The following is a 22,476-nucleotide window of genomic DNA, read 5'->3' on the forward strand; positions in this document are numbered from 1 at the left end:
GAGCGGCAGTGCAGGGTGGGTGGGGATGGGTGTGGGTGGGAGTCTACGGGGGGAAATGAGTGGGTGGGTGGGGGTGTGTGGGGGGGGTCTGTGGATGTGGGTGAGTGGGTGTGCGTGTGGGTGAGTGGGTGGATGGGGTGGGAGAGTGTGGGGGTCTTGGGATGAGTGGATATATGTGGGGGGGTCTGTGTGTATGTGGGTGGGTGGATGGGTGTGGATGTGGGGTCTGTTGAGGGGGATGAGTAGATGTGGATGTAGGTCTGTCTGTGGGTGGGTGGGTGGGAGGCCTGGGTATGTGTGGGTGTGGGGAGGGTGAGTGAGTGGGTGTCAGGTCTGTGGGGGGATGAGTGTGTGTGTGGGTCTGTGTGTGAGTGGGGGTGGGGGAGCTGGGAATGTGTGGCTGGGGGTTGGGGGAGCTGGATATGTGTGAGTGCCCCTCGCCTCCTGGGAAGTATGTGTGATCCATTTTACAGATGAGAACACTCAGAATCCGGAAGACCACAGTTCATAAGGGAGAGTGGGCCTGGATGTCAGAAGCCAGTGCTCTAACCCACTGCCACCAGCTGAGGTGTCCAGGCCAAGTCCTGGGAGCACCCCGAGCTCTCCGCCACCACCGTCCGTGACTGACAGCCTCCTCTCTCCTCCCCAGCTGTCCTCGCTCAGCCGGCTCCTGGGCCTCATGAGGCCATCATCTCTCAGGAAGTACCTGGGCTCTGTGGCCTTGCCACCCTCCCAGGAGCAACAGCCAAAGGCTAATGCCGAGCTGGACCACAAGGTGAGCGAGCGCCGAGCACCCGCCTGCCTCCACCACAGGTAACAGGGAAAGGCAGGGCTGTGCACATTGCATGGCCTGCGGGTCCTTCCAGAACCCCAGGGCCATGCCAGGGCAGAGACCAACAGGCTGCCTCCCTGTGTTGAGCGGAGGTGCTCAGCATCTCACCTGTAATTAGAGCTGTTATCCGTGCCGCAGGCGGGGGACGCCCTGTGTGCAGGCATAGGGGCCAAATGTCCGCCTGTCGCTGCTGGTGTGCCTTCTGTTGATCTGGGATTGTCAGCCTTACAGCACGGTTTATGGAGGATGCGGGAGCCGGCTGCCAGCGAGGGGATGGGAGCATGTCAGGATAAGAGCAGGTGGTCTAGACGTGCAGGGCATCCCTTCTGCAGGCAGAGTTGGGCCCAGCCTCCGTATTCATTTTCACTCCGGGAATCACTGAGGCTGAGTCCTTGGCCTGTCCCCAGTTTCTCCTAATTGACTTTCCAGGCATTGCCTCTGGCTTTCCTGAAAGCCAAGCTCTGGTGGGAGTCAGGAGCCACAAGGTGCCCCAGGGCCTGCAGGTTGTAGAGTTTGAAACAGTGAGGCTCATTAGTCCCTGAGTGAATGTCAGAGCAGGGATGGTGGTGGGTGTGAGGGCTTCAGAGTGGGCGTCCCAGGCCCAGCTTCCTGGGGAACAGCGCTTAAACCTCGGTGCGCTCTCCTGCCCCTGGGGACTCGGGGATGAAGAATGGAGATAGGGATTGTCATAATTGGGGAAGGTGGTAATTCCAGAAAGTCACTTGGAGGCTGAATGTTGATACAGAAGTCCAACCTTTGGGCATCACTCTGCAAATCAGATAAATGAATTAATTACTTAATGAACACAAATGAACCATTAAAGAGATATGCTTATCCCCAGGTGCACGCTCCTCTTCTGAAACGTGGGGAAAGTTGTCTTTCAGTTATGTCTAACATTAGTGCATTGATGAGGCTGCTGCCTCCCAGGAGGGTGTGAGCTGTCTGCATGCCCCTTCTCTCGTGCCAAGTATTTCCCCAAAAACGAGCTGGTTATGGGCTGGTTATGGGGCCTCTAGAAGGAGGTGGGGACCAGCCCTGGGGTCTGTCTGAATAGAAATCAAGGAGGCCTGGGCAGGGGGACAAGGAACAACAAACAAGGCAAGTGGCGAGAGAGAGGAAAGAGGGTCACGTCTGGTCTGGCTAAGTGGAGAGTGTGGCCTGCAGGCACCTTGGGGGCCAGTCCTGGGCTTCACCTAGCAGAGGTGTGGTTCCTGCCCGACTCACTGTGGTTCAGAGGCTATCTAGGCGGCAGAAGACGTCCTTTCAACAGCTGGGGAAGAAGGACAGCGAGCAGGCTGAGGATGCCTTTTCTTTAGAGGACTATTCTCGCATACTTAAAGGAGGTTTGAAAGCCTCCCCCTGGTCGGCCTCCATACTGGAAATGACCTGTGTGGCCTGAAAACATGGAGGCACTGTGCAGCTCGGCAGAGCCCCAAAAGGGTAGTGTGCACTGGTCCAGGGCAGTGGAGGGGCAGGCGAGGCCCAGGCAGCTCTCAGAAGGCCTTCGCTGCAGCCCAAGACCACCTCAGACCACCTCTGCTGCGCTCCCCTACACCTCTGCCTCTGAGTGAGGGAACCCCGGGCAGAGGAGGATGCGCGGGCACAGAAGTGTGAAACAGGCCCCTGGGCTGGGTTCTGTCCCCTGGGCTGGGCGCTGTTCTGACTGGGAGGGGCCAGGTGGGGCAGGTGACTGGGCTCCACGCCCACCCCGACCGACTGACTCCTCATTAGGCCTCAGCATGTTTCATCTTCAAAGAGGTGAGATGGGCCACTCAGCAGCCAAAAACAGCAGCGGCGGCATCCACCCTGTTTTATAAGGAGTGGTGGTCTGAGCCTTTCATGCCCAGAGCTCAAAGTCTTTGCCTTTTCATTTCCCTTCAGTGCAGTGGGGAAACTGAGGCCAGAGTAAGGTTGACCTGAGGCGGCCCAGCCTGGAGGAAATGCCTGCTTTCCCAGCCTTGGGGCAGCTGAACTGAGCCTCTGCCTTTTGACGCCCGCCTATCCCCCAGGCCCTCTCACTCCTGTCTGGGAGATTTCCTGCCCTGTGCGGCTGGGTCACAGCCTTCCTCCAGCCCTGCAAATAAACACTCCTGCCCAGCTTCTTCCCCACCTCCTCTCGCTGCCTCAGGCCTTGGCCCAGCCTTTCCCTCTGGGAAGAGGCTGGGAGAGCTGCTATTGGTGTCCAGGGCCTGACTTTCTCTCCTCCCTGACCCCTTGGCAAGTAGAGTTGTCTCTTTGCTCGCCCCGCGTCCAGCTCGACTGTGAGAGAGCCGGCGTCTCAGCACCACGTCCCACGTTTGGCACTGGATGGACGAATGAATCTAGTTTTCATTTCTTTGTCCTTCTCTGAACTCCTGTCTTCCATTCTCTTCTGGCATTCGCTGTCCTGCCCCCATTCTAGAAACCTGCTGCCTCCTGCACACCACCTGACCAGCCTCTGCGTGGTGGTCCCCTTGTCTCTTAAGGTCTTCGTATCATTAAGTCCACAAGAGCTTATAGCCTGGCCGCCTCCAGCAGGAGGCCCTGGACTAAAGAAGTGTTACCTGCGTGTGGCAGAACCAGTCCCAGCACATCGTTTGTAATTATAAGCTAGTGAGGTCCTGCCTGGGAAAGCACCAAGTACTTCAGCAAAGGAAGCCATGAGCTCCTGCTGCAGCTGTGCAGGGGGGTCAGGAACTGGAGAGAGTCAGCGGCCACATAGATGCCTGCCCTGGCCATGTGTCCTGGCTTTGACCACAGAGTCTCAGCTGAGCAGGCAGAGCTTATATGGACTATAAGAGCTTCTGTGGACTATCCCGCTTAGTGAGCTGATAACATTTTTAGCATTTTGAAGAGCTTCTGGATAAAGAAAACAAAGCCGAGCCCCTTTGGGTTATCTGTGGCCGTGTGCATGCCTGGTTTGAGCTGGGCTTTATTCCCAGAGAAGAATGAACATCTGGTTCGGAGTGATGCTTGGGGGTCTGGTACAGCCACGTGAGAGGCACGGAGCCTTTTTGGCCTACAGAGGTGGTAGAGGGTGTTTTCCGGTAGGAGAGTTAACACAGGAGAGTTTAATACTTAGAGGCGGCCTCCAAGTGCTCCCTTTGGCCCATGGATACTGATTTGCCCTGATTGCCTTCCCAGGCCAGCAAGGGAGACTGTGTCCTTCTGGCCGCAGGCAGAAAAATATCGTGTAACTGGACTCAGTTTGCCACTGTCTCTCCAAGCTACCACCTGAGCCCACCAACCCAGAACCAGGGTCTTCTTGGGGCAGTTTACTTCCTTGTAGCTGACTTGTATAAACCATATCTGGCCAGGTGCTGTCTGGTGTGTTCTGTCCAGCTTCAGGTTTCAGGGTCATGAAGGTCATAGCCTATTCACTCTTTTTTTTTTTTTTTTTGAAACAGGGCCTGCCTGTCTCATTCTGTTGCTCAGGCTGGAATACAGTGGCACCATCAGGGCTCACAGCAGCCTCGCCTTCTCAGGCTCAATAGATCCTCCCACCTCAGCCTCCCAAGTAGCTGGGACAGGCATGTGCTAACACACCGGGCTAATTATTTATTTATTTATTTATTTATTTATTTATATCGATTGATTGATTGAGATGGAGTCTCACTCCGTCGCCTAGGCTGGCGGGCAGTGACCAGATCTTGGCTCACTGCAACCTCCACCTTCCAGGTTTAAGTGATTTTCCTGCCTGAGACTCCCAAGTAGCTGGGATTACAGGCACCTGCCACCATGCCCAGCTAATTTTTGTATTTTTAGTAGAGACGGGTTTTTGCCATGTTTGCCAGGCTGGTCTCGAACTCCTGACCTCAGGTGATCTGCCCACCTCAGCCTCCCAAAGTGCTAGCATTACAGGCATGAGCCACCATGCCCGGCCCATTTTTAATTTTTTTATATTTTATTTTTTATTCTTTTTTTTTTTTTGTCGTTTTTTTTGAGATGGAGTCTCGCTCTGTCGCCCAGGCTGGAGTGCAGTGGTGTGATCTCGGCTCACTGCAAGCTCCACCTCTTGGGTTCACGCCATTCTCCTGCCTCAGCCTCCCGAGTAGCTGGGACTACAGGCGCCCACCACCGCACCCAGCTAATTTTTTTGTATTTTTAGTAGAGACGGGGTTTCACCGTGTTAGCCAGGATGGTCTCGATCTCCTGACCTCGTGATCCGCCCGCCTCGGCCTCCCAAAGTGCTGGGATTAAAGGCGTGAGCCACTGCGCCCGGCCCATTTTTTATTTTTTTTTTATAGAGACGGGGTTTCGCCACGTTGCTCAGGCTGGTGTCAAACTCCTGAGCTCAAGCAGTCCTCCCACCTTAGCCTCCCAAAGTGCTGGGATTATAGGCGTGAGCCATCTCAGTGGGCCCCAATTCACTACCATCGAGATTATTGATATTTTGGCTGTGTCATAAACCTGCTATTGCATGTTATACTTTTCCTTACCACACTTACTTACTGTTTCTTGCTTTTCTTTTTGCTCTACTGATGCTCTATTTATTTATTTATTTATTACTGAGAGAGAGAGGCTTGCTCTGTCACCCAGGTTGGAGTGCGATGGTGCAATCTTGGTTCACTGCAACCTCCGCCTCCCAGGTTCAGGCGATCCTCCCACCTCAGCCTTCCAAGTAGCTGGGATTACAGATGCCCACCATCATGCCCAGCTAATTTTTGTATTTTTAGTAGAGACGGGGTTTCGCCATGTTGGCCAGGCTGGTCTCAAACTCCTGACCTCAGGTGATCCACCCGCCTCGGCCTCCCACAGTGCTGGGATGACAGGCGTGAGTCACCGTGCCCGGCCTACTGATGTTCTATTGATGAAGTTTTGTAATTCTGTTTTTCCCCTCAGGGATTTGGGAGGTATGTAGTACCAGGATCTTTATGATGGGATGGAAGTTCTTCCCTGGTTGGTGAAATCTGGGGACTGTGAGGTTGTGAAGTATTTTTCGTTGCATGGAAAGAAAACTAAGGACCACAGAGGGGGAGGTCCCAGAGTTGGGGCAGAGTTGAGGCAGCAGGAGCCTGGTCCCATCTCCCCATCAGCCCCCGGCATGTCCTGCTCCAGCGAGATGGTGTCCTCAGTGGATAACAGCTAAGGGGCAATCTGTAGGTTCTGCACCTATGATGGTCCCTGCGGGGGGCACCACCCAGATCAAGGCCCCCGACTGAGTGCAAGTGGCTCTAGTCAGCTTCCTCGAGGTGCACAACACTTAGGTCCCCAGCTCCTGCTCCGGAGGCCTGGGGGTGTGTGGTGGTTTGTTTATTGGACAAGGGCATTGGTACAGAATGGAGTTGTTGGTGAGGGGCGGGGGCATGGGTGTGCTTTAGGGGTTGGTGATGCTCTGGGATAAACTCAGCCCAGCTGTGCCCACTCCACTGCACTCAGGCTCATTCTGAGTAGCTCTGCTCATGTTCTGCAGAGGGCGGGGCCTCTGCTGTGTGTTTGTGCACAAGTGCGTGCTGTGCACATCTCCTGTATATCCTTGTGGTGTGGCGCGTGTGTTGATCGAGTTGGGAAACAAGTTCTACTGCTTCGCTCCTGCTGCTGCAACTGCAGTTGTCTGTCCCTGTGCTGGGTGACCCTGCCAAGAGCCGCCTTCATGGGAGGTTGTGGTGGAGAAAGGCCTGGCTCTCACTGCAGGGCTGGGCAGGGAGGGGGCTCCTGCCCTCTGGCAGCTGTGTGCTTGCCTCTGCCCTCTCTTGCTGGCATGCTCAACTCCAGCAGTGGGACATGTGTTCCCTTGGGCACAGGCCACTCACCCTGTGTACCCCTGAAAGGCAGATGAAGGCTCTTTCCCCGTTCCCCCCATGCGCTCTGTCTGTCTCTTACTGCCCCACTGGGCTGGGGACCTTGGTTAGGCCAAGGTCAGGAGGAAACCGACTGGTTTTGAGGAACAGAAAATGGATATTCAGAACTTGTGAGTTCCTCTCCTGTCTAATCTGTGGTTGGTTCTGTCTTACTTCCTGCAAAGTTCAGAACATCAGACATATTTAAAAATAAACATCAAAGAGATGGCCTCTGGGAAGCTGACCCTCCAGGAGAGGGGGACCTCGACAGATCTGGGGACAGGCCAGTACCTCTGGGCATCCCAAGGCCCGGCAGGGCCCAGGCTCAGGCCAGCTTTGTTTGGGTCTCAGAAATTCTGGTTTCTTTACAAGTGTATGAGCAGGCTTGAAGTGACAGAGTTAAGCTGCGGAGGCAGGCTTGCATTCTTCAGCCAGCTTTTGCTCCGGGCCTTGGCAGCTCCGGGGCCTGCTGCCTGCCCCACCCCACCCAGGCCCTGTCCTCCTGGAGACCCTTGGAGGCCTCTCTCCCTAGGCAAGTGACTCACCAGCTTCCAGCCTAACACTCTACCTGGGTCTCCTCATCCTTTAACTCTTCCTGGACACCCCTGTGGATTATCTTCCTCTCGTTCTAACTTAGGAAAATAGACTCTAGTGCCTGTCACATCGTATGAAACTGCCAGCCAGAGCCTCCACCAGCTGGCCCAGTGCGCGGCTTCGCTGCCGCACATTACGTGCGACATTTGAATCCAAGCAATGATGGTCTCCCAGAAACGCTCTGTTCTCAGCACCGTGTCTTAGCTCCTGCTGTCCCTCCTTCCTGCGGAGCCCGGACTGTCTCTCCTGTCCTTGGATTGCTGCAGGCATGGCTCAAGCCATGGCTTGTTTACATGTTGCTTCACATATTTGAACAGCTACCTTTTAGGGTCAACCCAGAGTCTCACCTCAACCACAACCCCCATGGCTCCCCTTGAAATGCCTCACCCTGTCCAGGTACAGTGGCTCATGCCTGTAATTTCAGTGCTTTTAGAGGCTGAGGCAGGAGGATCATCTGAAGCTAGGCGTTCATAGACCACCCTGCACAACATAGCGAGACCCTATCTCTGCAAAAGTGTTTTTTTAAAATGAGCCAGGTGGCTGGGTGCGGTGGCTCTTGCCTGTAATCCCAGCACTTTGGGAGGCCGAGGCAGGCAGATCACCTGAGGTCAGGAGTTTGAGACCAGCCTCAACATGGAGGAACCCCGTCTCTACTAAAAATACAAAATTAGCCGGGCATGGTGGTGCATGCCTGTAATCCCAGCTACTGGGGAGGCTGAGGCAGGAGAATTGCTTGAACCTGGGAGGCAGAGGTTGCAGTGAGCCGAGATCACGCCATTGCACTCCAGCCTGGGTAACGAGCGAAACTCCATCTCAAAAAAAAAAAAAGAGAAAGAATGAGCCAGGTGTGGTGTTAACAGGGCATAATGGCACATGCCTATGGTCCTAGCTACTCGGGAGGATGGCTTGAGCCCAGGAGTTTGAGGCTGCAGTGTCTGAGGCTCCCAGCTGTGCAGCGAAGAGGCCCAGGCACAGTGGGGAAGGCCCCTTACACGCCATCCTCAGTCTGCAGGAACAGCTGCCAGGATAACCACAGCCTTCTCAAGTGCTCTCTGCATACCACCTTTTCTGTCCCTTCTTCCCTGTCTTTGCCAGGACTTTTTAGTGACGGAAACACAAACACAAATCCTGGAAAGCCCTGGGACAGTTCATCAGGCTTAGAGGGACCTAAACAGTGTCAGAAAACGTCCGTGTCACACCCTCCTCCTCCAGGCTCTGGCCCTTGGCGCCTTCCCAGGCAGGCTCTCCCCTCCTCCAGGCTCAACGGCCTTGTCTCAGCAGCCCTAGGCAAGTGACTCATCAGCTTCAAACCTGACACTCTACCTGGGTCTCCTCATCCTTTAACTCTTCCTGGACGAGAAAGAGCTCCCGCCCTCGAACCGTAACCAGAGTGGCGCCTCATTGGTTTGGTTCGGGTCCAGTGCCCATCTCTAAGCCAGTCACAATGGCAAGCTCGCATACAGTGAATGGCCAGCCTGGAACTCACGCCCACCCCTGGAGTCAGAGCTGGAGTCACCACCGTGGAACAGTTTGGTCTGAGTGTAGAGGACAGGAGGCTGGGACACTCTTACAAAGCAAGGGAAAGGACCGGAACCCTGGACGTTTACAGCATCCCTGTGGTTCAGTCACGGGCAGTGGCCTTGTGCTCTGGTGTTGCTGGGAAGGATGAGGAGGGCAGTCCCAGGCTCTGGCCAGACGTGCCAACACCCCAGAGACAATTCAGTAAGTGAAAAAGTGAAAGACAAGAAGGGGAAGCCATGGGAAAACCATTGCTCTGTCAGGGTGCTTATGCAATGCCTTGGCTGGTGTCAGTGACCCCCTCCTGCACCCTGCACGCTCACACGCACACCGACACGTATGCATTGATGTACACGTGTACAGGCGTGAACTCTTACACACAGGCACCGAGAATCTTGTCCCTCTCTGGGCAGGCTGCAGAGCTAGGTTTTCTGGTCCCGATCTCCCTGGTGTAAAGGTCTGTGGTCCCAGCTGGAGGAGGAGCAGGAAGACCCCGCCCGTCCCTGCCTGTCATCTCCCTGACCCCCACCAGCAGGAAGCCAGAGAGGAAGGTGGACTGGGTGGGAGCCCTTCGACCTCCAGCAAGGACTTGCCTCCAGTGCCTTCCGGCCTCTGACGGAGGAATGGGGAGATGCTCTGAGATAACCTCCCCACCGCGGGTCTGCAGGAATCCGGAGCGCTCAGCCTTCCATCTCTTTCCCTCCCCAGCCCCATGCACCATGGCCTCCACATTCCCTCGCTGTCCTCAGTACCACGAGCAGGAGCCAGGGATGCTCAGGGACCAGACCCCAGGCCCCAGCTAGGGATAGAACTTAAGAGATCCCCGCTGTGAAGGCTCAGATCTCTGAACTCACTCTCCTGGAAGCCGGAGGTGCAGGCGAGAGCTCCTGTTCTGAGGGCGTGGAGGGTGTGGCACGTGCTGGGCCCCGAGTCCTCTGCAGCCTGGAAAGAGACACCCACCTGTCTGCCCAGCAGGGCCCGAAAGCAAACTCCATTCAGTGGCCAATCACTGCAACGGAGCTGGAAGTCCTGCCTGTTGAGCTGCTGCCAGCCCATCTCCCGTCACCCTAAATGGGCCTCATCCCTGCTCCACGTTTGAGGACCGTGTTTGGGTCATCCCCACCCCATGCCCTAGCAGGCACTTTCACTGATAGAATTGGGTGTCTTGCCTGGCAGGCCCCGCCAGTGACGTCTGCTCTCTGGCCAAGACTGCTCTCTGGCCTCTTGACCCTGTGTCTTCTGGGACCCTAGGTTAGAAAGAGGTCTTAGGTCACCGCCTCATTTCCTAGCGGTCGGTCATATGTCTTCATTTCTTCCTCACTAGGACTTATGACCGGTGACCTGTCCTGGTCAGAGTCACTTCCCAAGTTGGCTTGCCTTTGGGAACAGAGCTTTCGATACCGCCCTCTGCTTCCTCCTTTAGTGTCTGCCAAAGCCAAGGGTCGGGGGTGCAACCTCGGAGCGGAAGCTGCCTGGGCAAGGGGAAGAGGCTGTGCAGTTTGCTCATGGGACAGGGAAGGCATGGCGGCCTCGTCCTGGTGGCCAGTGCCACCCTGCAGGGGCTCAGAAGGCATGTACCTAGAAAAATGCATCCCCTTTTGCCTGGTGTCCTAATGGACACACCAGTCACCTAAGCTCTGGCTCTGTCCTCAGACTGAGGCTCTTGGCCTGGGGCCTGAGTAGCCCTGCCTCGGATTACTCATGATTCATTGTTGTTGTGCCCAACCTGTGTGGATACCTAGACTGTGCCCCGGGGGCCCAGGCTGCAAAGGGCATTCCTCCTCCACCCTGGGGGAACAGCCTCAGCCTCGCCCTGTCCTCCCAGCAGGAGGCCCGTGGACCCTTGCTGTCTCCCAAGGAGGATGTCCACAGTGCGAATCCTCTTTAGAGACCCCACCAGCACCCACGCACACGTGGGGAGCTTGTCCTGCTGAAGGCTGAGCGCCCAGACATCTGCTCTTGGGCCAGACCTGCCCTTCCTGGACACAGGGTGGTGATCATTAGGGAACCTCCCCACGCCGCAGTTTCCACACCTGCTGAAGGCGGGGTCCCAGGCCCTCTGCGTGCCCTACTGGATCAGGATGCCGTGAAGTGGTACGATATAGGTTTAAACTGAACAAAAAAGAGGAAAAAAGGATTGTGACCCAGCCCCAGCTTCGGGTCTGAAAGGGCCCAGGATAGACCAGCGCAGCTTCAGCCATTGCCCGAATCCCGTTGGCTCTGGAGCCGCTCTTCAGTCCGTGTGCTTGCACCTAAGTCCTGAGAGGACTCGTGTGGCAGTGATGACACCTAAGGCAGAATACTTCTCCTGGGCTGGGCTGGACTTCAGGCTCTTGAGATTGGGCTGAGAGCAGCCCAGCCAGGCTAGGATTAATGCATGTTCCCAGGCTGCCACCACCCAGGGTCCATGAGCATGGAAAGGAGAAAGCAAGGGGACCCCAGGCCGGAATCCCAGCGCCAGCAGACATCAGGGCCAGCTTCCTGAGTGAGAGGTAGGGACACCTGGGGGTGAGCCCCTGGGCCCAGCACCTGGCTGGGAGAGCCGTGCCCTCTGGGTCCATCTTTGTCCTTCCCAGCAGGTGTTTCTCGGTCAGTCTTGGTTCTCCCCGTAACACACACTCACTGACTGCCCCAGAGCCTGGTTGGACCTGGTCCCTCAGGGTCCTGCCAGAAACAGGTCTGCCTTCCCCACGCAGTCTGGCAGCCTCCAGGAGAGGGCTGGATTTGAAGACTTGCCCGGGGTTAAGACTGGATTCTTGGTCATGACCTGAGAGGGGAGAAAGGTTATATGTTCTGGCCAGTGCGAGTGGCTTCCTGGGAGAGCCTCTCCATCCTCCTTTCCTGCCCTCCTTCAGCGTAAATAGCGCAGGCCACAGCGCGCTCCCTTGGCACTGGCTAGAGGGGAATTTTCTAAAGGATGAAGTTCCTGGGAAATGTCCACCCTTTTTCCCTTTTGTCTATGACAAAAGCATTGCTAATGGCTCCTACTGGACTTGGGAGTCTTGGCTGGGGGAGCCTGGGGTCAGAACTAGCTGGACCAGAACATGGAGATGCTGACCTCCCTTCCTCTGGTGACAGTCCCAGTCTGCTGTCTGCCGTCACTCAGCCTTGTCATTCCTTCCCCGGGGGAGGGCACGGCCTCCTTGAAGGCTCTAGAGTCAGGAGTGAGGCATTCCTGCGTGGAACTTCTGAGAAGAGCCAGCCCCCCAGACTCCGGGGAAAGACCCAGAAAACGGGAGCTGGGCCTTTGCTGGCAGCGGTGGCAGGGATGGGCCGGGCTTTTCTTGTCAGTATTGGGTCCAGGCATGCCCTCAGACTCTGCCTTTCCCCGTGATGTTGACTGAGGTTTCCCAGGTCCCATTTCCTATCAGGGCTTCACAGCCTAACTGACGTGCCGTAGGGCAGGAGCTGGGTCCCATCTTCAGACAAGGTCCTAAGGCCTGGACGAGTGTAGCCCCCAGCACCCAAGGAGGGCTAACCCTGAGGCCACAGTGAAGTCCCCACCACACCAAGCAGTTCTTTTTTTTTTTTTTTTGAGACGGAGTCTTGCTCTGCCGCCCAGGCTGGAGTGCAGTGGCCGGATCTCAGCTCACTGCAAGCTCCACCTCCCGGGTTCACGCCATTCTCCGGTCTCAGCTTCCCGAGTAGCTGGGCTTACAGGGGCCCGCCTCGTCGCCCGGCTAGTTTTTTGTATTTTTCAGTAGAGACGGGGTTTCACCGTATTAGCCAGGATGGTCTCGATCTCCTGACCTCGTGATCCGCCCGTCTCGGCCTCCCAAAGTGCTGGGATTACAGGCTTGAGCCACCGCGCCCGGCCAACACACCAAGCAGTTCTAAGAGACCTGGAAGGGCCTCCCTCTGGCGTATAGAAGGGCCACCTTGTGCTCCCAGAGGGAGAGGAAGCAGGTAAGGCAGGGATTGCAGCCTTGGCTCAGCCTCTCTCCCCTGCCTGGCGGAAGGGAAGATGAACCGTGCCTCTGTAGTGCCAGCCAGGACAGGAGCAGGCTTGCTAAGTTCAGGAATTGGTCACACTGCGAAGGAAGCAGGTAACGCAGCTCTCACACCTGGCCCTTCTTGTCTTGCTGGGAAGGGCCCCCTCACTCAGGCCCACCCCTGCCTGCCCTGCACCTCTCCCGTGCCTGCCCCTGCCGGGTTGGAGGGAAGGGGAGCTCAGGGAGCCAGCAGTGCATCACCAGCAAGCCGGCTGGGCTGGGCGACTCGGGTGTCCACAGCCGCTGGTGGTTTAGATAGGCAGACTCGGGGTCTGCCTGCTCCTGGCCACAGAGTCCCCAGTTTCCGCTGAGCTTTTGTTCCTCTGACCTTCACACAGAGAGGGGCCTGGTGGGAGGGTGGGGACACCACGCCCGTTGTCTGGACAGGATCAGACTCTCTCTTACCTCTTTGCAACTCTGAGAGCAAGAGTCCTGGGGAAATGCAGGGAGGAGATGGAAGTGTTGGCACTTCCTATGCCAATAATGAAGGCTGCTTTTCAAAATCCCTACTGGGAACCCAGCTTCAGCCAGGCCCCCGGCAATGTTCCAAGGGAGGGCATCTGCACAGCCACCAAGCTCCTTAAATTGGGTCAACGTCTTCCTTAACAGGAAGCACCCTCAAATGCAAGGAAGACATGCACCCGGCCTCCAGGCAGTGTGGCAGGTTCGGTTTTTTCCCTTTGGAAAACACAGCTGATATAATGTGGTTAACAGGGCTTTCCTCTAGGACTGCCTGTTTCTTACTCACTGTCCACCCAAACACTGGGAAGAGTTTTCCTGGGATTCCCCTCCCCCATCCCTGCCCCCTGCAGATTCAATTATGGGAATCAGCATAAGAAACAAGTTGTGAAACCAGTAACTCTCCACTGCCTGGGGTAAGTCCACTGACGGATTTTTCCTCCCTGATATTCCTCCAGGGCATTCGTCAGATCTCAGACCCTCCCCACAACTCCTTCTAGGAGGGGAAGCTCTGCAGCCGGGCCTCCTCCATAAGGGGAGACTCCCCTGAGAGCCCATGGGTGGAGCGGGCCACTGAGCTGCGCCATCGCCATCCGGGGCTGGGAGTGTTTACAACGGAAAGGTCTGAGAGGGACAGGCCCCCTTTCGCCCCTCCCAGGCCCACACAGTCTCCCCTGCAGACCCCAGGGTGCCTTCCCCAGCCATTCTCAGTGATGTCCCTGATAACCCTTGGATGTTGTCTTTGGCATCCCCTGCCACCTCTCATCATTCGCTTGCCCTCTCAGAGAGGGGCCTCAGCTTTTTTTTTTTTTTCTTTTTTGAGACCAGTTCTTGCTCTGTTGCCCAGGCTGGAGTGCAGTAGCACAGTTATAACTCACTACAGCCTCAACCTCCCAGGCTCAAGTGATCCGCCCGCCTCAGCCTCCCAAGTAGCTGGGACTACAGGTGACCATGCTGGATAACTTTTTGGTTTTGTTTTTTGTAGAGACGGGGTCTCGCTGTGTTGCCCAGGCTGGTCTCCAGCTCCTGCACCACAGCTTCCCAGAGTGCTGGGATTACGGGCATGAACCACCTCACCCAGCCTGGGTCTCAGCTTCTTTTCACGGCCAAGTCCCGCGGCCATGCCTCACACCCACCCCAAACCCAGTTAGGTTCAGTCAATTACAGTTGGCAGTATCTTGTTTAAAAAAGTTTTAAACCAACTTTCATTGTATTCTCACCGTATGAGTATCCACATTGTAGAGAAATAATCTTTAAAAAGAAAAAAGGAAAGATAAGGATACCCTGTAATCCTTTCTCCCAGAGAGAGCTCCTTTTCCTGCTACCTAGTACATTCCAGCACACCAGTGTGGCCACATTCTCTCACCTGCGTCCCCCAGGCACCCCCAGCCTGTCCTCACAACTCTGACCCCAGGTCACTCCGACTCCCGTGCACCTGTACCGGCCTCTGGTTCTGGAACCGCCCTCAGGGTCTGTCATCAGCTCTCCTCTGCCTGCACAGGGCCATCTTTGCCTCAACTCCTACTGTTCCTTTGAGGCTCACTTTAGCTTAGTCACTTCCTGAAGCCTCTAAGTTGTACTCCCCCATTCCCCAAAAACCCCGGAAGGGCCCTTTCTCCTTTTGGTCTGTGCAGAAGCAGAGGTATGTTATTTCTTGACCAAACAGTTGCTCTCCTGAAGTATCTTTCTCCCTCTAACGCCTGAGTGTCTCATGTCGCCGTGTCTCAGTCAAGGTATAGTGTCTGGCACGCAGGCCCAGACTAGCTTTATGACAAGGGACGGTGAGCTGTTGCAGGACTGCAAAGGCTGGACAGAGTCTCAAAGGCAAGGCCAGGTTGGAGGGAAGGGGCCAGCTGGGCCGGGCGACTGGGACATCCACAGGCTGCTGCAGGGACCCGGCAGGCAGAGGGAGCTAGGCTTCAGAGAGGTTGGGTCTTCCCCGCCCCACGGCAGCTCTCCTGGAGGCATGCCTCAGTTTCCCCCACCGTGTCTTCTCTGCCTGCCGTGTGCAGGGCCACCTGGTCAGCCTGTGGAGTCAGACCCCCCATGGGCCTTCACCGTTGTGTTGAACAGGTTGGGTCCCAGGCAGAGTGGGTGCTGCTGGTGGGAGCCCCAGGTGGCCTTTGACCTCAGGATTTTGCACTGTGGTATTTGGGGTTTTTTTGTGTGTGTGTGACGGGATCTCGCTTTGTCACCCAGGCTGGAGTGCAGTGGTGTAATCTTGGCTCACTGCAAGCTCCGCCTCCCGGGTTCACACCATTCTCCTGCCTCAGCCTCCAGAGCAGCTGGGACTACAGGCACCCACCACCACACCTGGCTACCTCCTCGGCCTCCCAAAGTGCTGGGATTACAGGCGTGAGCCACCGTGCCTGGCTGGTATTTGGGTTTAAGAAGTCAGTTGATGGTACCAAATCTGATGCCCTGAGAAGTGGTCTGGCTTCTGTCCTGAGGAGACTCCTGGGCCTGTGCAAAGAAGCGGTAGCCATTGCTGAGGCACTGCCTGGCACCCTGGGAGGGCAGGGTGAAAAGGTCAGGGAAAGCTGGGGCACAGGGGCCATGGGCTGGTTCTGAGCTCCAGCCCATTGTCACCTGCCGGCATCTCTCTCTTTTTTTTTTTTTTTTTTTGAGACGGAGTCTCGCTCTGTCGCCCAGGCTGGAGTGCAGTGGCGTGATCTCAGCTCACTGCAAGCTCCGCCTCCCGGGTTTATGCCATTCTCCTGCCTCAGCCTCCTGAGTAGCTGGGACTATAGGCGCCCGCCACCTCGCCCGGCTAGTTTTTGTGTATTTTTTAGTAGAGACGGGGTTTCACCCTGTTAGCCAGGATGGTCTCGATCTCCTGCCGGCATCTCTAGAGCCCACCTCTCCCACCCCTGCTTGTCCACAGGGCTGGTCATTTGCCACCTCCTGATCCTAGACATGAAGAGAGAGCTGAGAGGACAAGGCGGCAGGGGCCTCTGAGTGGAGGGCGCGCCTGCGGGCAGCGGCTGGGAGTCCAGAGCAGGCTGCGTCCCTCCTGGAGCCTCACATCCTGGGACACTCCCCATGACTCGGTTTCTCTAAACGGCAAGCACGTAGCCCATAAGCGAATGGGCGCTAAGAGAGTCCGGGGGTGCCTCAAGATCAAATTGTTCTCGGGCCAGATGGAGCAGGCCTGCGTCCTGTTTTCACTGCTTGAGAGTGTGCAGTTGGCAGGAATGAGGATGGAGGCGAGGTGTGCAGACAGACACTCAGCCAAAACCATCGGCTCCCGTCTCTCCACCTGCCTCCTCGGGTCAGTAAGGAGACTGTCTAGGCAGGCTACACCCATGTTGGTGCCGGTGGCATTCTGCCAAGGGGTAGGCCGAGTCCAGGAGCCATGGGCCACATCCCCCCAGAGGGGGATCCCTTTGCTGTTTGCACAGAGGCACCCTGGCCTCAGTACCTATGGGTAAGGGTGGCCCAGGGAACAGAGACTGCAGAGGTCAGAGTGGATAGGCTCCTCTCCTCAGAAGGTGTCCTCTGTTGCCGCAGCACAAGGCTGGGGGACAGTGTATGTTTCTGGATGGCTGACTGCATTTTCTAGAGGAAGGGAGGTTGACACTTCATCAGAGGGCAGGCTGGGAGTGCCTGCTAGGGAGTCACAGGTTCAAGTGAATGCGGGCTCAGAGCCTGGCTCACCCAGGGCCCCTTGAAGATGCCTCCCTGGAAACTGTCGCTGAACACCTAGGGGTGGAGTGAGCCCCCGCCCTGGCCTGCCGTGCTGCCCTGGTGGAGTTAGAGCAGCAGCAGCTGCCCCTGTGCTCTCCCTCCAGGCCTGCTACCTGTGCCACAGCCTTCTGACGCTGGCCGGGGTGGTTGTCAGCTGCCGGGACATCACTCCAGACCAGTGGGTGAGTCTCCCAAGGGCCGGGGTTGGAGTGGGGGTGCCCAGCTGTGTCTTCTCCCCCAAGCAGCGTGGGGTTGCCTGGGATGGCCATGCCCAGCCCACTGTTAGGAACTGCAGAGAGTGGGAGGCTGAGAGAAGCCAGCCTGGGAGAGCCAGGGCCTCTTCCTCCCGACAGTGCCCCACCAGCCGAGCCATTCCCAAGGGACACTGACCCGAGCCCTAGCAGTTGTGCTGGCCCCATTCTCCTTTTCCTACTCAGCTCCTGAACAGTCACTCAAATGTGCCCCTTCCTTTCTCTGAATTTGTTCTCCTCCTGCCCTGCTTTGGATGTGCCTGGCTCATGCTACACTCGCGTCTCGGCCTCCCTCCGCCTCCGCAGGGCGAGCTGCAGCTGCTGTGCATGCAGTTGGATCGCCACATCAGCTCGCAGATCCGGGAGAGCCCCCAGGCCACGCACCACACCATGCTCAAGGACCTGGCTACCCAGACCTACATCCGCTGGCAGGAGCTGCTGACCCACTGCCAGCCCCAGGTGGTGCCCCCTGCAGCCCCCAGACCTGGGAGGGGCGGGAAGTGGTCAGGCAGGGCTGGCCAGAGCCACCAGCGCATCCACCCTCGCTGCAGCTGCTGAGCTCCTGGCAGGGACATGGGTGGAGCGGGCATGTGGGGGAAGGGTGGGGACGCCTTGAGGGGCCTTCATCATTCTTATCAAGAATCCAGTGTCAAAGGCTGGGCATGGTGGCTCATGCCTGTAACCCCAGCACTTCGGGAGACTGAGGGGGGAGGATCACAAGGTCAGGAGACCAGCCTGGCCAACGTGGTGAAACCCGTCTCTACCAAAGATACAAAAGATTAGCTGGGCGTGGTGGCGGGTGCTTGTAATCCCAGCTACTCTGGAGGCTGAGGTGGGAGAAATCGTTTGAACCCTGGAGGCAGAGGTTGCAGTGAGCCCAGATTGTGCCATTGCAACCCAACCTGGGCGACAGGGCGAGACTCCATCTCAAAAAAAAAAAAAGTGCCCAGGGTGGGTGCGGAGGGGACACAGAGAAGCGCAGTCCTCAGGAAGTGCAAAGAAAAGTTGCCCTGGAGAGGGAAAAGTCTGGACCCAGAGTGCCAGTCTGTCATGAGCAGTGCCAGGAAGGGGCCCCAGCTGTTCACCTTCTGCCCACTTGTGCTGTGGGCCTGAGGCTGGCCTCCTGCTGTGTTAGGAGGAAGGCTCCCAGGCTGCCTGGGTCCTCTCCACTACACCCCCTACCCCCGCCGAGTTTTCTCAGAGCTTGTAGGTGTGAGATTCACAGCTCGTGTTTCTTGAATGAAGATCCATTTCTCTAAGAACCCACACAACCCCCATGAGGCAGGTGTTACCAGGAGCCCATTTTACAGAGGAGCAGACTAAGCAGAGGCCCTGAGAGGCCCGATGGCTTACCCCAGTGACATAGGCAGCTTGTGTGAATGTCAGAATCGGGGCATGAGCCAGCCTGACTCCCAAGCCTCCGACCTAACCAACTTCAGCCCCTGTGCTGGTGCCCTCCCTTCCAGCCCCATCTCTCCAAGCAGCACCCTGCTGGGCCGGCTCGGGGTCTCCCTGCCTGAGCCCCCAGTCCTGTGTGGAGGGGCACAGGACCGGGTGAGGACCACCTCCCACCCCACCACCAGTGTCCCTCCACTCCTAGCCTGCCTCTTCTTGACTCCTCTCTCGTCCTTACCCCATAACCTCTGACTTAGGGCTGACACATGGGCCATGTGGGCTGTGGTTTGGGTCTCAGATTTCGCCAAGTCTCTGAGAAGGCTAGAGAACAAACCTCACCCTCGCTCCCCAGGGAGCTAGATCTCACCAGCCTCTGGTGGGAGCAGCGTGCTTGTCCCGAGAAGGAAAAGTGATTCAGGGCCTGGCAGAGGGGCCCTGGCAGACCACTTACAGAGTCACGTAGCCTGATGACCGCTGTGTCCTCGCGAGGACTGTGAACCCAGGCATCCCGCTCACTCGGCCCCTGGCATGAGCCTGCAGCGGGTGCTGAATGGACACCGCCAGCCCGGGGAGCTGCAGGGCAGTGGGCAACACCTGGGCCCAGGCCGTCACAGCCTGCTTTTCTCCTCACCGCAGGCCCAGTACTTCAGCCCCTGGAAAGCCATCTAAAGGGGCAGGGGCAGGGCAGCCCAGGGCTCCTGGCTCCAGCAGGAAGTGAACAGGCTCAGGGAACTGGAGGAAGCGAGGCATCAAGGCCAAAGGAGGCCACATGCTGACCAGCCTGATGAAGCAAGAACCTGCCTCTGCCACCGCCCCGACCCCTCTCCTCTCAGCAAGGGATGGGCTTCTCTGCCTCGCCCACGCCTCAGCCCTCCTCCCAGCCATCTCCTCTTCCCTAAGGCCTCTGTCTCCATAGCTCTGGTTTCCCTGGGCCTCCGTCCTCCCCACCCTCCTTCCTCTCCCTCCCTGTCACTAATGTGAGGTTTCTTTGTGCACATTAAAGTCAGCATCAGTGGTTTAGAACACTTCCTTCAGTCCCTGTCCTGGGGGCTCATGCCCGCGTCCAGTCTCCTGATGCTCCTGCCTGTGTTTCGCTGGGCTCTCAGCTCGACATTTACAGCACTGGGGCCCAGGCCCAGGCCCCGCCTGTAGCAGGGGGCTGTCGGCAAGTCCCCGGGGAGGGCCAGTGCTCCCCACAGCCCACTGTGGCCTAAGAGCTGTCAGAAACCCAGGACGTTTGTTTGGACCCAGTGTGGGACCACTCCCCATTCCCCGCCCCTGCTGAGGAGGTGGCACAGAGTGAGATGTGGATCAGGGCTGTAATTACACTTAATTCCATTTAGTGCTGAGCTCTGAAATCAACTCCCCAGCCTCAGGAGTGGGGGCGGTTCAGAAGCCACTTCCAGATGCTGCTTTTGCTTTTCCTCCGACTTGCCCCAGATGAGTTCATGGGACCTGATCCCTAATAGGGTCCTAGGTAGTTTTGACCTGAACCCCTTGAGGAGGGAGCGGCCCTTTGAGCTCCAGGATACCGCTGGAGATCTATTTTTGCCCACTCCTCCAACCCTGAGAATCCACGTTTAGTCCCTGGCCCCTCCTGACCCTTCCTGGATTTGGATGGGGTTTTGCACGTGACACAAGAGGTAGCTGGGCAGTGGCAGAGGACTGCCCCTGCCACACTGGACTGTGTCCACTCCTCAACTCAACTCAACCCTGGCTGTTCGCTGACTCCCGTGGCGCCTGCGTACAACTCTTCTGCTTTTATGCGTCCCTCTCTTTGGCTTTCATGCACGGGGATAGGGAGGGCGGGCTAACTAGGAGAGAGATTCCCCCAGAATAAAGGACCTTCAGGCCAAGTGGCTCAACGTGCAGACCCCAAGTGGAGTTCACCAGTTCTGGGGCTGTTTCAGACAGCTGTCTCCCTCACTGCATCCCCAGAACGCTGGGAGCTGGAGGCATCTATTATTCAGGGGCACGGGCACACGCACAGCACAGTACTGGATACCACACAGGACGCCTTTCTGCCTAGCAGCCTTTGCCAAATGAGAAGTGGAAGAAACCCTCAACCAGGGTGACTTAGATGCCAGGTGACCTCCACGAGAGTTCTGGTTTCTGTTCCCGGCTGTGTCACATGCCCCCATGGCCCGGGCACCACCGAAGCCCCGGCAGCATCAGGTCAACCTCAGATCCTCCAATGAGCGACCAGGGATTCTGGTGAGCCAGCCTTCTTCACCCGCCCTCGGGGCTGCCCTGCTCCACATGGCATGCACTGACAGTTCGTCTGTAACTATTCACTTTTCTCTGGAAACCTGGAAATCACCTTTGAAATTTCCCTTCTTTGTTCCTACTGCCAAGGGCAAAGAGGAAGTAGGGAGGCCTGAGAGGCTAAACGGGGGAGTTTCCAGTTCATGAAGGTGGCCCTACCTGGCTCTGAGAAGGAGCTGAGCTGTCCAGCAGCATTGATAACTGGAGCCTTCCTCCCCAGTCCTGGCTCTTATCCACTGTCCCCTCCTCTCCTGCTCCCCAAACATACTCATCCCCAAGATAGAAATAGATACCAAGGGGGGAGGAGGTGTCGGTGACAACTCAGTCCCTCCAGAGACCTGGCTGTAACCCGAGCAGAGGTGTGCACTGTGAGGTCGCCCAAGGGCGTACGCTGTCCCCCGGGGTGTGTAATGGGCCCTCTCTGGGACTGGCTGGGAGCTGGCCCTATCTTCTAAAACTAGTCCGGGATCAGTTGGAGACTCGGCCTCCCCCAGGTCCAGATTTTCACAGTGGTGCTGGCAATATGACCACTTGCTCTCCAGATCTCTGACTTTTCCAGATCCCTAAGCCCTTGGGAAAAGGCTGGGGGATATCCTGATAGGAGCCACTGGAAAATCCGCATCCGGGGCTGTGATGACAGATGTTTTCCTGCTTCCTTTTGGTCCTGGTGACAGGGAGGGGCTGGGAAGGGAAAGGCGTCCCAGGTGGGCAGCTCTGATAACTCTCTTTTAGAGGAAGTAGGGAGGGAGAGCTCTTTTCCTATGCCTATGTCCCCAGTCACCTCGGTCCCCAGGCGCTCAGAAAGACCCTTGAAGGGTAGCTGACCCAAGCTTTCTCACTTCCCCATCCGGGGGGTGACAGCAGTCCTAGCTGCCTTGGCAATCCACCAGGCAGCATTCACCAGAGAACCCAGTATCCACCCCGGGCCTCCCTCCCGCTGCCTCAGGAGAGCTGGCAGGCGAGTAGCTCAAATGAAGGGCAGTGTGGCCCACAGCCAACATCAAGAGATGGGGAAGGGGACTTGCTTTTCAGGAAAGACTCCTAGGTCATCTCTAGGGGCTGGCCTGAGCTGCTGGGTGATCTCTGAAGACCCTTGAGAGGCATTTAGCACAATTTCAGTCTTGACCACAAGCAGTTGTCACTGCCTGAGTCCCAAAGTATGGATACCTTCCATAGAATATGCTAGGCCCTAGGGAGACTAGCCAGGTACATGCACCTCCCCACACCCCCAGTACATGTATTAGTAATTTTTGTCTTAATTGAAGACCCAGAAATCCTTTTATTCTGTCCGTTGTACTTTCATTTAGAAGTATGAATCATGAGCAAGTAGCCATGCAGGAAACTATACTCTGCCCACCCCCACAGAAAGGGCCAGTGCCGGAATGGACAGAACACAGCAGGAGGTGCCTGAAGGTGGAAGGGGGGAGGGAGCTGGGAGCTTCTTTGACTGTTTGGGAGGATAAGCACATGGAGTCTATTAGCTGGAGGCTTCTACATCCCTGGGACTCCAGAACCCAAACGCCTGCTGCTGCCCTGCCAGTGAAACCAAACCGGTTGCCTTTTGAAACTTTCCACTGAGGCCACCTTGGAGTCAGAGCCAGAGAGCTCAGGTCTCTACCTGGCAACCTTCACACCTAGAGGTGGGGGTATGGGGGAGTAGTACTGAATGTGAGGAAAAACAGCATGAAATGGAGCATTGTCAGGATAGATGGTGACTGTGGAAA

At 56.8% G+C, this 22,476-nt stretch overlaps 1 protein-coding gene across 1 annotated transcript in view; it reads left to right on the forward strand.

Annotated features, from left to right (window-relative positions):
- Nucleotides 1-19,510, forward strand: part of FAM178B (family with sequence similarity 178 member B) — a 122,173-nt gene extending 102,663 nt beyond the window's left edge. Inside the window, exons 17-20 of the mRNA XM_023211292.1 lie at nucleotides 650-775; nucleotides 16,946-17,023; nucleotides 17,399-17,551; nucleotides 19,124-19,510. Of these exons, the coding sequence (XP_023067060.1) occupies nucleotides 650-775; nucleotides 16,946-17,023; nucleotides 17,399-17,551; nucleotides 19,124-19,156 (390 nt within the window). The 3' untranslated portion in view covers nucleotides 19,157-19,510. The remainder of the gene's footprint in view (nucleotides 1-649; nucleotides 776-16,945; nucleotides 17,024-17,398; nucleotides 17,552-19,123) is intronic.
- The last annotated feature ends 2,966 nt before the right edge of the window (nucleotides 19,511-22,476 follow it).

Source organism: Piliocolobus tephrosceles, chromosome 15 (assembly GCF_002776525.5).
Source record: "Piliocolobus tephrosceles isolate RC106 chromosome 15, ASM277652v3, whole genome shotgun sequence".
In the NCBI taxonomy this organism is placed as follows: domain Eukaryota; kingdom Metazoa; phylum Chordata; class Mammalia; order Primates; family Cercopithecidae; genus Piliocolobus; species Piliocolobus tephrosceles.